Source organism: Hypomesus nipponensis, chromosome 9 (assembly GCF_054491055.1).
Source record: "Hypomesus nipponensis isolate SF chromosome 9, ASM5449105v1, whole genome shotgun sequence".
Classification (NCBI taxonomy): Eukaryota; Metazoa; Chordata; class Actinopteri; order Osmeriformes; family Osmeridae; genus Hypomesus; species Hypomesus nipponensis.
The window spans coordinates 27,239,257-27,251,314 of record NC_140369.1 but is presented as its reverse complement, the minus strand read 5'-3'; the positions used below and the strand labels follow the sequence as shown (position 1 = coordinate 27,251,314).

At 51.7% G+C, this 12,058-nt stretch overlaps 1 protein-coding gene and 11 non-coding genes across 12 annotated transcripts; all 12 read right to left on the bottom strand.

Annotated features, from left to right (window-relative positions):
• Positions 1 to 178: 178 nt before the first annotated feature.
• LOC146274314 (uncharacterized) lies at positions 179 to 7,098 on the bottom strand. The gene is made up of 12 exons (XM_084704045.1): positions 6,914 to 7,098; positions 6,027 to 6,176; positions 5,786 to 5,872; positions 5,585 to 5,689; positions 5,212 to 5,499; positions 4,630 to 5,105; positions 4,198 to 4,525; positions 3,298 to 4,099; positions 2,966 to 3,175; positions 2,259 to 2,755; positions 2,067 to 2,171; positions 179 to 1,966 (listed from the first exon to the last, which is right to left on the bottom strand). Exons 1-12 carry the CDS (start codon positions 7,046 to 7,048, stop codon positions 1,028 to 1,030), a joined length of 4,122 nt encoding a protein of 1,373 aa, XP_084560171.1. The 5' UTR covers positions 7,049 to 7,098; the 3' UTR covers positions 179 to 1,027.
• Positions 7,099 to 7,645: 547 nt separating this feature from the next.
• On the bottom strand, positions 7,646 to 7,718 carry trnam-cau (transfer RNA methionine (anticodon CAU)). Its single transcript has one exon. It is a non-coding gene; the product is annotated as a tRNA-Met (tRNA).
• Positions 7,719 to 7,919: 201 nt separating this feature from the next.
• On the bottom strand, positions 7,920 to 7,992 carry trnam-cau (transfer RNA methionine (anticodon CAU)). The gene has a single exon. It is a non-coding gene; the product is annotated as a tRNA-Met (tRNA).
• A 432-nt stretch (positions 7,993 to 8,424) lies between these two features.
• On the bottom strand, positions 8,425 to 8,497 carry trnam-cau (transfer RNA methionine (anticodon CAU)). Its single transcript has one exon. It is a non-coding gene; the product is annotated as a tRNA-Met (tRNA).
• Positions 8,498 to 8,976: 479 nt separating this feature from the next.
• Positions 8,977 to 9,049, bottom strand: trnam-cau (transfer RNA methionine (anticodon CAU)). Its single transcript has one exon. It is a non-coding gene; the product is annotated as a tRNA-Met (tRNA).
• Positions 9,050 to 10,082: 1,033 nt separating this feature from the next.
• trnam-cau (transfer RNA methionine (anticodon CAU)) lies at positions 10,083 to 10,155 on the bottom strand. The gene has a single exon. It is a non-coding gene; the product is annotated as a tRNA-Met (tRNA).
• A 430-nt stretch (positions 10,156 to 10,585) lies between these two features.
• On the bottom strand, positions 10,586 to 10,658 carry trnam-cau (transfer RNA methionine (anticodon CAU)). Its single transcript has one exon. It is a non-coding gene; the product is annotated as a tRNA-Met (tRNA).
• Positions 10,659 to 10,859: 201 nt separating this feature from the next.
• trnam-cau (transfer RNA methionine (anticodon CAU)) lies at positions 10,860 to 10,932 on the bottom strand. The gene has a single exon. It is a non-coding gene; the product is annotated as a tRNA-Met (tRNA).
• Positions 10,933 to 11,133: 201 nt separating this feature from the next.
• On the bottom strand, positions 11,134 to 11,206 carry trnam-cau (transfer RNA methionine (anticodon CAU)). Its single transcript has one exon. It is a non-coding gene; the product is annotated as a tRNA-Met (tRNA).
• A 206-nt stretch (positions 11,207 to 11,412) lies between these two features.
• Positions 11,413 to 11,485, bottom strand: trnam-cau (transfer RNA methionine (anticodon CAU)). Its single transcript has one exon. It is a non-coding gene; the product is annotated as a tRNA-Met (tRNA).
• A 201-nt stretch (positions 11,486 to 11,686) lies between these two features.
• trnam-cau (transfer RNA methionine (anticodon CAU)) lies at positions 11,687 to 11,759 on the bottom strand. The gene has a single exon. It is a non-coding gene; the product is annotated as a tRNA-Met (tRNA).
• A 201-nt stretch (positions 11,760 to 11,960) lies between these two features.
• Positions 11,961 to 12,033, bottom strand: trnam-cau (transfer RNA methionine (anticodon CAU)). Its single transcript has one exon. It is a non-coding gene; the product is annotated as a tRNA-Met (tRNA).
• Between the last annotated feature and the right edge of the window lie 25 nt (positions 12,034 to 12,058).

Genomic DNA, 12,058 nt, shown 5'->3' with positions numbered 1-12,058 from the left:
TTGTTGCTAGAAATTCAAGTGGTTATTTTGTATTCTTGGAAATCACATAATCACTGTTTGGTTAATAACAAAACAATGATGATACTAATAACTGTTAAGATAATATTTACAATTAAGTTGATGTATTTAGCAGAAACCTTTATCCACAAAACAAACAAACGAAGCACAGGAAAATACATTTCTGTTGTGATAAAACTTTTATTTTCAGTCATCACAAAGCCATTATACAGCAGTAAGTGAATCCCTCCATTCACTTATTCAACAGTAACTATGGACAATAACTTAAATATATACAGAACAGTAGTGAATCCCTCCGTTCACTTATTCAACAGTAACTATAGACAATAACTTAAATATATACAGAACAGTAGTGAATCCCTCCGTTCACTTATTCAACAGTAACTACAGACAATAAGTTAAATATATACAGAACAGTAGTGAATCCCTCCGTTCACTTATTCAACAGTAACTACAGACATTAACTTAAATATATACAGAACAGTAGTGAATCCCTCCATTCACTTATTCAACAGTAACTACAGACATTAACTTAAATATATACAGAACAGTAGTGAATCCCTCCATTCACTTATTCAACAGTAACTACAGACAATAACAGAAAACATTAACAGAACTATTGACAAAATTAAAGTGTTCAGTGTCCATGCCTCTGGGAGGGGGGTAGAGGGGCACTAGCCCAGTGTCCATGCCTCTGGGAGGGGGGTAGAGGGGCACTAGCCCAGTGTCCATGCCTCTGGGAGGGGGGTAGAGGGGCACTAGCCCAGTGTCCATGCCTCTGGGAGGGGGGTAGAGGGGCACTAGCCCAGTGTCCATGCCTCTGGGAGGGGGTAGAGGGGCACTAGCCCAGTGTCCATGCCTCTGGGAGGGGGGTAGAGGGGCACTAGCCCAGTGTCCATGCCTCTGGGAGGGGGTAGAGGGGCACTAGCCCAGTGTCCATGCCTCTGGGAGGGGGGTAGAGGGGCACTAGCCCAGTGTCCATGCCTCTGGGAGGGGGGTAGAGGGGCATCTACATTTTTTTCATGTCCTCCAACCACTGCTCCTTGGGAACAGCCTCTACAGAGGGGCAGTACACGGTCCCTTTGTACTGACTGTGTCCAGTCTGGGCTGTCCTGAACTGCCCGCATTTCTTGCACGTGTTGTGGGGTACATGGCGGGTTAGTTTTCGGACCGGAGCAGGAGGTGCAGGGAAGATACCTCCCAGGGCCTGTGGAGCAGCGATGAAGACAGGCACCTGTGAGGTCACCGGAGCCAGCACCAACAGACGAGGGGCCGAGGGTGGAGCAGGGAAGAGCTGACGCTGAGCATGCATCTTTATAGCCACCGGTGTCACATCTGTGGACGGGACCTTTCTCTTCAACCGTGCCTGGCCCACGGTGCTGCAGGGCAGTTGGTACTGGAGAGCCGGGCCTGGGTGGGGAAGCGCAGATGGAAGGCGCACATTAGCAGGGGGGAGTGGGTCTGCTGCCGCAGACAAGCGACTGGGCAAGTTCAGCCCCTGCATAACCACAGCGTTGTCCTGCTTCTTCACCCTCTTGTTGTGCCACTGCACAAGGGTGGTGTGGCTTACATCCACTAGCTGCAGTGTGGTCTGCTGCATGACTGTCCCATTTGCCAAAATGCGCTGCCTGATTTTCCTGTAGTCATCCAGGATCAAATTCCATCTGGACACTGCGCCAGTCCCCTTCTTCTTGGGAGAGCGATGGATGGCACAGAGCCTGACGAAGATCAGTTCAATCAGGCGGCAGCAATCAGGCCATTGGGCAAGTGGGGCAGTGGTGGTGAGTGCGTGCCTCTTCATGCTCTCTACCCCTGGAGTGAACTCCTGCCTTTTCTTTGGAGACCTGAACCTCCCTGTGTCCAGCCTGCTCTGGTGTCTGGCAGCAAAGGTAACCCTCTGCTGGTCGTAGTCCAGCAGGTTCTGCCACAGAGCAACAATGTTGCTTACCTACACACAGAGAACACATGAGAAGACAAAAAGATGTGCAAGTGTGAACATTTTTGGCAGGGCACAGAGGTAATGTAGCAAGACAATAAATGTTATTGACCTGCTGGTTGGTGAGGGCCAGAGAGGATTGGTTCCTCAGCTCCACCAAACACTCTGCCAAGCTGTCAACTCTGTCTAAGCCCGGCATGCCAGAGTCATCCACAGCCTGAAAATAAATAAACAAAAATGAGCATCACAGTGGAAGGTCAGTGAAGTGGGACAAAACGCAGATACATTGATTTTCTTAAGATACCAGGGAGGGAGCAGCCAGGGAGGCAGCAGGCAGGGAGGGAGCAGTCAGAGAGGCAGCAGGCAGGGTGTTAGTAGCCTGGGAGGCAGAAGGCATGATGGGAGTAGCCATGGAGGCAGGAGGCAGGGTGGGAGCAGCCATGGAGGCAGGAGGCAGGGTGGGAGCAGCCATGGAGGCAGGAGGCAGGGTGGGAGCAGCCATGGAGGCAGGAGGCAGGGTGGGAGCAGCCATGGAGGCAGGAGGCAGGGTGGGAGCAGCCATGGAGGCAGGAGGCAGGGTGGGAGCAGCCATGGAGGCAGGAGGCAGGGTGGGAGTAGTGAAGCTTGGGTCATCCAGGAGACTTGACACAGCAAGACTTGGTTCTTCCTCGAAGCCCTCATCTTCTTCTTCCTCGCCCTCGTGAACATCCTCCAGCATGCCCTCTGTCTCCTCTGAGTCGGGGTTCACGTTGAGAGACTGCCCAGTCTGACTCAGCAGGTAGTCAACACCAATCAGCTCTCCTATAAAATAGTACAGACAGTCACATACATTATTAGCTGTATTTGTAGCATTCTTTAAAGATACTGTTTAATATCAGAGTAGTGTATCTGTATCATGTGCAAGTAAGTGTATGGTTTGCTTTGGTAATGGGCATAGTAAAAATAAAGTTTAAGTTAGAACACAGAAAACCCACAAACAGTATTATATATCCAGATATCAGCTTGACATACCAGTGTATTTGGCAGGTGGCCTGAAGGTTGGCACAAATGCCCGGCCAAACACTTTCAGGCTGTTGGTGTTCACACAGTGGGCCACATCCCCGGAGTAGGTGAGGAGGGACGATGGCTTGCTGGTCACTGCTGCAGTCCCCCGATCCTGGTTCCACCTATTTAGGCCTTCCAGGAGGTACAGCTGGAAATTCAGTGCGTTTGCACTGGTTCCTGAAGAAAATATATAAATGATGTCGGCCAATAAAAAAAAGGTCTTGCTTTAGAATCTGAATAATGGTTTCATAAAAAGACATTCAATCATTGAAAACATTATACATAAGAGAGACACCAACCTGGAATGAACCTGTTTAGGTGGCAATGGAATGACTCCAGGGATGTGGACCCCCTGGCACAGCGGTACCTTCTCAGTAGGACACCCCCCTTGGTGGTGGTTCCTACCTCAGTGTACAGCTGTACCCCTGGCACGTCCTGGATACACTTGACGTGGTGTTTCTGCACACGCCAGATGTGCTCCATGCGCACCTGGTCCAGCAGTGGCACCCCCATGAGGTCTCTACCTCTGGCACCCCCCAGTTCCTGCAGCAGCCGGTCGATGAGGCTGATGGTGGTCTCTTCGCCGCGTGTCTTCCTGCGGCAGTAGAGGCTCAGCTCCATCTTGGAGATCTTGGTGTCCACCACAAGATCAGTTATGGATGGCACACCCTCCTGCCTGAGCTGTGCTCTCTTTGCCTGCCGCAACAGAGTGAGGTCCCCTGAATCCCACTCAAAGATGCAGGCAGACAGCGATCCCATAAAGGTGGGGTAGAGTGGGTGAGCGTCGGTGGTGCAGCCGATAGCCATCCTCCTCATAAAGTGCCAGATGTCCAGCCGTATGTGGAGGTCTGGCCACTCTCCAAACCTGGTCTGCAGCTTGCTCGGCCCCTCACTTTTGCAGCAGCCACAGTCCACATACAGCAGCACTGGGGGTGGAACAGCTGCCTGGCGGTACCGCTCCATCACACCAGACACCATGCGATCCAATCCCGGCCCCTCCTGCACCGTCAGGACACTGGTCAGGATCTGTCCAACCTCGTTCCCAAGGGAGGTCACCCAGAGAGCTGTCCCCTTGCCATGGCCAGACAGCTTCTTTGTGATCTAGAATGTGACAAAAGTTGTTTGTTTATATGAGTATATATTACATCCATGGTAATGTACACAGTAATGTACAATTACACAGTCAAATGATGTATTACCTTTTTGGTTGAATCCATTTTTAAAATGGAGCCAAACGTGGATGTGATGCTGGCCTTGATGTGGTCCATGCGGGAGAGGATGTCCCTGCCATACACAGACAACAGCCAACGACTGGTGGGAATGTCGATGGGCTCAGGGGGCTCTTGGCAGACCACTGGGAAAAGACTGGGTCGATCCACAAAGTCAGCACACTCCCCAAGATAGTGTGCCAACCGGGTCAGCCATTCCTCCCCATGGTTCTCCTTGAGCTGCTTTACCAGGCGTGTTGGACTGTTGCCAAGGGTCCTTTCCCGAAGCATCCGAACGACACGAATGTCACAAGCATACCTGACAGGCCCATTGTTGGAGTGATTAGTTACATGTTTATTGGAGGGTAATGTCAGTTGTTATAGGCTTCACAATCACCATCTTTTCAAAAATGCATTACTCACTTGCAGGTCAGGATGAGCCGGAACAGATTCTGGTGTGGCAGGTCCAGCTGGTCCCTGACAGTCTGACTGGTCGACAGAGTGGTCAGGAAACACACAGAGCACCTGAGTGTCTCTGTCACCATTAGGTAGTACCTGTCGATGTCAAGGACCTTCCGAGCTCTCCTGTGAATGCCAGCACCCGTCAACTGCTTCCCACAAGCTGGGCAGAACACCCTCACCCTCCACAGGCGGTAGGGCATCCACACCATCAGCCGATGGGTGAAGAAGCGGTCGGGTGTTGGCGTCTGATGATAAATCAGTGCTGGAACAGGGGGCTCGTACCACAGCTTCAAATCTGGCCGCAGTTTGCCGGAGTGAAAGAGGGTGTTGGAAATCCACCTCTGATCTTGCACAGGGATTGACTTGCTCAGCTCACCCGGCAACCACACAGAAGCTGTCGCCCCAGTAGCAGCTGGATGGATTTCTCCTGCCCCGTCCTGTTTGAGAGACAACAGCAAATAAGAATGTTTTTTTTGCGTTCAAAAAGGCTACTCTCAAGATGACTTGAAACATAACAAGACAAAAAGGAGACGCTGTACTCACAGTGGCTACTTCCATGCTGGCGCTAACAGCAGGGCTGGGGGTCCTCACAGAGGATAGAGGCGGAGCAGGGCTGGGGGTCCTCACAGAGGATAGAGGCGGAGCAGGGCTGGGGGTCCTCACAGAGGATAGAGGAGGAGCGGGGCTGGGGGTCCTCACAGAGGATAGAGGCGGAGCGGGGCTGGGGGTCCTCACAGAGGATGGAGGAGGAGCAGGGCTGGGGGTCTTCCTCGCCACAATATTGGGCTTCACTGAGGCAGACTGTGACCCACCAAAGCGTGATTTAGTGAACTGCAAGGAGAAACAGAGTTAATTTTGTTATTCAGCACATACAAAATGATTTATATAAAACATGAATAATCAAGAAAAGATTTACCATTGCCACACTCAGAGGGGGCCGCAGGAAAGAAGGCTGGACTGCAGCACCAGTGGGCAAGTCTGAAGCCACAGACTGTGGTGCCTGAGGTGGCTGAGTGGCAGTCTGCTAAAACAACAGCATGTCATGTAATGTATCAGCAACAGCCTTGTAAGAGACATGAGATGCAAGATAGTCGATGTTTTTTTTTTTATACATCACCTTAACAGCATGGAATCCACAATTACAGACCATGGACCCTCCAAAAAGGGCAGTCTGACCACGGGCCTGCATGGGGCATTTCTCAATCTGAAACAATCAGAATAGTTATTCAGCCAGAGTCACTCAGTGTACAGTCCATTGTCTGATATTATCTGCACCATTGTATTGACCATTTTTCATCAAGTGACCTGCAGTCTAATGTCTGTAAGAAGTAATAAGCACATATTTTGCAGTACTTTACCTTTTGATAGAGGTCATGCCATTTCCGCTGCCTTGGGGCAGGTCTATTGCCTCCTCCAGCAGGCCAAACCCCTGAGCCAGCAAATGCCCTCAGCCTCGCCATCCACTCTCCAACTCCCATGGATTTGTGGCTCTTAGGCTTGGTGCTCATCTACAATAACAGAGACATATTAATAACTGTAGTTACAACTATGTATGGAAGTGCTGAACCAACTTGTGCATGCTCATAAGTACAGTAACATAAGCAAACTAGACTGCTAAAGGTTTTTGTTTAGTTTTTAACAGCTTACTGTATCTACAATGATTGACAACTGTCATTCTTACCAAAGCTTCAGGTACTGTAGGATCATTATGAATTCCATTATTCATTGGAGGTAGACCCACTTTAAATGAATGTAAGTAGCTAAGTGCCTACAGTAAAGGACTAGTTAATATTTACACTAAAACCGTAGAAGTTTAAACTAGGTACTGTAAGCAGACCCCGCAATGTCGACAAGTTATAATACTGAATGTTGGTTACTGTACGTTACTGTACTGCACTGTCTGTACTGTAGCTAGCTACTAGTACAGTACCTACTGTACAGTACCTCCGCTTGTCAGACGTAATAGACGTAGAGCTATAGCACGTTAACTAATTAACTAATCTGAATCTGATACTAACACTAACTTGAATTATTGCGAATATATCCTGCCTGTTTCCTCTCACGATTACATTAGAAATTAGCGTTACTGTACAGTACAGTAATACTAGTAGCGATTGCTAATATTAGCTAAGGTGACTAAAGTTTAACATGACACTGGACAACAACATGTTAACGTGACTTTGCCTGACGGATGTAATACAATATATTCCTATTTAAGTAGAAAATAAAATTAATGTTCACTTACTTTGATGCTTTCTTGTAGGTTTGTACCGACAGTAAACAGTTTGTGTAGTAGTGACAGCCAACGGACTTTTCTTCTGACAGAAAGTTTTCTAACGGACTCACAATGGAAAGAAGCGCTGTGATTGGCTGTATCCATTCTCACTCAATGACGTGATTGGCCTAAATCCAATCCACATTGGACAGTTAGTATCCTGATTGGATGGTGAGATTGGAGTTTAGGTAGCCGATCCTGCCCCAGGTAGCGCCAACGAGGCATGCTGCGTGGCAGTGGCCCTCCCCCCACCCAGGTCAGAAGGTGCTGTGGAAAAGGCGCTTGACGGCCTGCCAGGTATCGGCGGAGAAAAAAAAGCGCAGCCCGGTTGCTGGCTGAAGATCACCAGCTGCAAACACCCTCTGCCGTGCTTCCATTCCATTTTGAAACGGACGTGACAATGTCCTACCTACATTTTCTAAAATACCTGCCCTGTGTGAGGCTCGAACTCACGACCTTCAGATTATGAGACTGACGCACTGCCTACTGCGCCAACGAGGCATTCTGCATGGCAGTGGCCCTCCCCCCACCCAGGTCAGAAGGTGCTGTGGAAAAGGCGCTTGACAGCCTACCAGTTATCGGCGGACAAAAAAAAGCGCAGCCCGGTTGCTGGCTGAAGATCACCAGCTGAAAATACCCTCTGCCGTGCATCCATTCCATTTTGAAACGGACGTGACAATGTCCTACTTTTTCTAAAATACCTGCCCCGTGTGAGGCTCGAACTCACGACCTTCAGATTATGAGACTGACGCGCTGCCTACTGCGCCAACGAGGCATGCTGCATGGCAGTGGCCCTCCCCCCACCCAGGTCAGAAGGTGCTGTGGAAAAGGCGCTGGACGGCCTGCCAGGTATCGGCGGAGAAAAAAAAGCGCAGCCCGGTTGCTGGCTGAAGATCACCAGCTGCAAACACCCTCTGCCGTGCGTCCATTCCATTTTGAAACGGACGTGACAATGTCCTACTTTTTCTAAAATACCTGCCCCGTGTGAGGCTCGAACTCACGACCTTCAGATTATGAGACTGACGCGCTGCCTACTGCGCCAACGAGGCATGCTGCATGGCAGTGGCCCTCCCCCCACCCAGGTCAGAAGGTGCTGTGGAAACGGCGCTTGACGGCCTGCCAGGTATCGGCGGAGGAAAAAAAAGCGCAGCCCGGTTGCTGGCTGAAGATCACCAGCTGCAAACACCCTCTGCCGTGCGTCCATTCCATTTTGAAACGGAAGTGACAAGACGACCTTCAGATTATGAGACTGACACGCTGCTTACTGCGCCAACGAGGCATTCTGCATGGCAGTGGCCCTCCCCCCACCCAGGTCAGAAGGTGCTGTGGAAAAGGCGCTTGAAAGCCTGCCAGTTATCGCCGGACAAAAAAAAAGCGCAGCCCGGTTGCTGGCTGAAGATCACCAGCTGCAAACACCCTCTGCCGTGCGTCCATTCCATTTTGAAACGGACGTGACAATGTCCTATTTTTTCTAAAATACCTGCCCCGTGTGAGGCTCGAACTCACGACCTTCAGATTATGAGACTGACGCGCTGCCTACTGCACCAACGAGGCATGCTGCGTGGCAGTGGCCCTCCCCCCACCCAGGTCAGAAGGTGCTGTGGAAAAGGCGCTTGACGGCCTGCCAGGTATCGGCGGAGAAAAAAAAGCGCAGCCCGGTTGCTGGCTGAAGATCACCAGCTGCAAACACCCTCTGCCGTGCGTCCATTCCATTTTGAAACGGACGTGACAATGTCCTACCTACATTTTCTAAAATACCTGCCCTGTGTGAGGCTCGAACTCACGACCTTCAGATTATGAGACTGACGCACTGCCTACTGCGCCAACGAGGCATTCTGCATGGCAGTGGCCCTCCCCCCACCCAGGTCAGAAGGTGCTGTGGAAAAGGCGCTTGACAGCCTACCAGTTATCGGCGGACAAAAAAAAGCGCAGCCCGGTTGCTGGCTGAAGATCACCAGCTGAAAATACCCTCTGCCGTGCATCCATTCCATTTTGAAACGGACATGACAATGTCCTACTTTTTCTAAAATACCTGCCCCGTGTGAGGCTCGAACTCACGACCTTCAGATTATGAGACTGACGCGCTGCCTACTGCGCCAACGAGGCATGCTGCGTGGCAGTGGCCCTCCCCCCACCCAGGTCAGAAGGTGCTGTGGAAACGGCGCTTGACGGCCTGCCAGGTATCAGCGGAGGAAAAAAAAGCGCAGCCCAGTTGCTGGCTGAAGATCACCAGCTGCAAACACCCTCTGCCGTGCGTCCATTCCATTTTGAAACGGACGTGACAATGTCCTACCTACATTTTCTAAAATACCTGCCCTGTGTGAGGCTCGAACTCACGACCTTCAGATTATGAGACTGACGCACTGCCTACTGCGCCAACGAGGCATTCTGCATGGCAGTGGCCCTCCCCCCACCCAGGTCAGAAGGTGCTGTGGAAAAGGCGCTTGACAGCCTACCAGTTATCGGCGGACAAAAAAAAGCGCAGCCCGGTTGCTGGCTGAAGATCACCAGCTGAAAATACCCTCTGCCGTGCGTCCATTCCATTTTGAAACGGACATGACAATGTCCTACTTTTTCTAAAATACCTGCCCCGTGAGAGGCTCGAACTCACAACCTTCAGATTATGAGACTGACGCGCTGCCTACTGCGCCAACGAGGCATGCTGCATGGCAGTGGCCCTCCCCCCACCCAGGTCAGAAGGTGCTGTGGAAACGGCGCTTGACGGCCTGCCAGGTATCAGCGGAGGAAAAAAAAGCGCAGCCCAGTTGCTGGCTGAAGATCACCAGCTGCAAACACCCTCTGCCGTGCGTCCATTCCATTTTGAAACGGACGTGACAATGTCCTACCTACATTTTCTAAAATACCTGCCCTGTGTGAGGCTCGAACTCACAACCTTCAGATTATGAGACTGACGCCCTGCCTACTGCGCCAACGAGGCATTCTGCATGGCAGTGGCCCTCCCCCCACCCAGGTCAGAAGGTGCTGTGGAAAAGGCGCTTGACAGCCTGCCAGTTATCGCCGGACAAAAAAAAGCGCAGCCCGGTTGCTGGCTGAAGATCACCAGCTGCAAACACCCTCTGCCGTGCGTCCATTCCATTTTGAAACGGACGTGACAATGTCCTATTTTTTCTAAAATACCTGCCCCGTGTGAGGCTCGAACTCACGACCTTCAGATTATGAGACTGACGCGCTGCCTACTGCGCCAACGAGGCATGCTGCGTGGCAGTGGCCCTCCCCCCACCCAGGTCAGAAGGTGCTGTGGAAAAGGCGCTTGACGGCCTGCCAGGTATCGGCGGAGAAAAGAAAGCGCAGCCCGGTTGCTGGCTGAAGATCACCAGCTGCAAACACCCTCTGCCGTGCTTCCATTCCATTTTGAAACGGAAGTGACAAGACGACCTTCAGATTATGAGACTGACACGCTGCTTACTGCGCCAACGAGGCATGCTGCGTGGCAGTGGCCCTCCCCCCACCCTGGTCAGAAGGTGCTGTGGAAAAGGCGCTTGACAGCCTGCCAGTTATCGCCGGACAAAAAAAAGCGCAGCCCGGTTGCTGGCTGAAGATCACCAGCTGCAAACACCCTCTGCCGTGCGTCCATTCCATTTTGAAACGGACGTGACAATGTCCTACTTTTTCTAAAATACCTGCCCCGTGTGAGGCTCGAACTCACGACCTTCAGATTATGAGACTGACGCGCTGCCTACTGCGCCAACGAGGCATGCTGCATGGCAGTGGCCCTCCCCCCACCCAGGTCAGAAGGTGCTGTGGAAAAGGCGCTTGACGGCCTGCCAGTTATCGGCGGACAAAAAAAAGCGCAGCCCGGTTGCTGGCTGAAGATCACCAGCTGAAAATACCCTCTGCCGTGCGTCCATTCCATTTTGAAACGGACGTGACAATGTCCTACTTTTTCTAAAATACCTGCCCCGTGTGAGGCTCGAACTCACGACCTTCAGATTATGAGACTGACGCGCTGCCTACTGCGCCAACGAGGCATGCTACATGGCAGTGGCCCTCCCCCCACCCAGGTCAGAAGGTGCTGTGGAAAAGGCGCTTGACAGCCTGCCAGTTATCGGCGGACAAAAAAAAGCGCAGCCCGGTTGCTGGCTGAAGATCACCAGCTGAAAATACCCTCTGCCGTGCGTCCATTCCATTTTGAAACGGACGTGACAAAGTCCTACTTTTTCTAAAATACCTGCCCCGTGTGAGGCTCGAACTCACGACCTTCAGATTATGAGACTGACGCGCTGCCTACTGCGCCAACGAGGCATGCTGCATGGCAGTGGCCCTCCCCCCACCCAGGTCAGAAGGTGCTGTGGAAACGGCGCTTGACGGCCTGCCAGGTATCGGCGGAGGAAAAAAAAGCGCAGCCCGGTTGCTGGCTGAAGATCACCAGCTGCAAACACCCTCTGCCGTGCGTCCATTCCATTTTGAAACGGACGTGACAATGTCCTACCTACTTTTTCTAAAATACCTGCCCTGTGTGAGGCTCGAACTCACGACCTTCAGATTATGAGACTGACGCGCTGCCTACTGCGCCAACGAGGCATGCTGCATGGCAGTGGCCCTCCCCCCACCCAGGTCAGAAGGTGCTGTGGAAAAGGCGCTTGACAGCCTACCAGTTATCGGCGGACAAATAAAAGCGCAGCCCGGTTGCTGGCTGAAGATCACCAGATGAAAATACCCTCTGCCGTGCGTCCATTCCATTTTGAAACGGACGTGAAAATGTCCTACTTTTTCTAAAATACCTGCCCCGTGTGAGGCTCGAACTCACGACCTTCAGATTATGAGACTGACGCGCTGCCTACTGCGCCAACGAGGCATTCTGCATGGCGGTGGCCCTCCCCCCACCCAGGTCAGAAGGTGCTGTGGAAAAGGCGTTTGACAGCCTGCCAGTTATCGGCGGACAAAAAAAAGCGCAGCCCGGTTGCTGGCTGAAGATCACCAGCTGAAAATACCCTCTGCCGTGCGTCCATTCCATTTTGATACGGACGTGACAATGTCCTACTTTTTCTAAAATACCTGCCCCGTGTGAGGCTCGAACTCACGACCTTCAGATTATGAGACTGACGCGCTGCCTACTGCGCCAACGAGGCATGCTGCATGGCAGTGGCCCTCCCC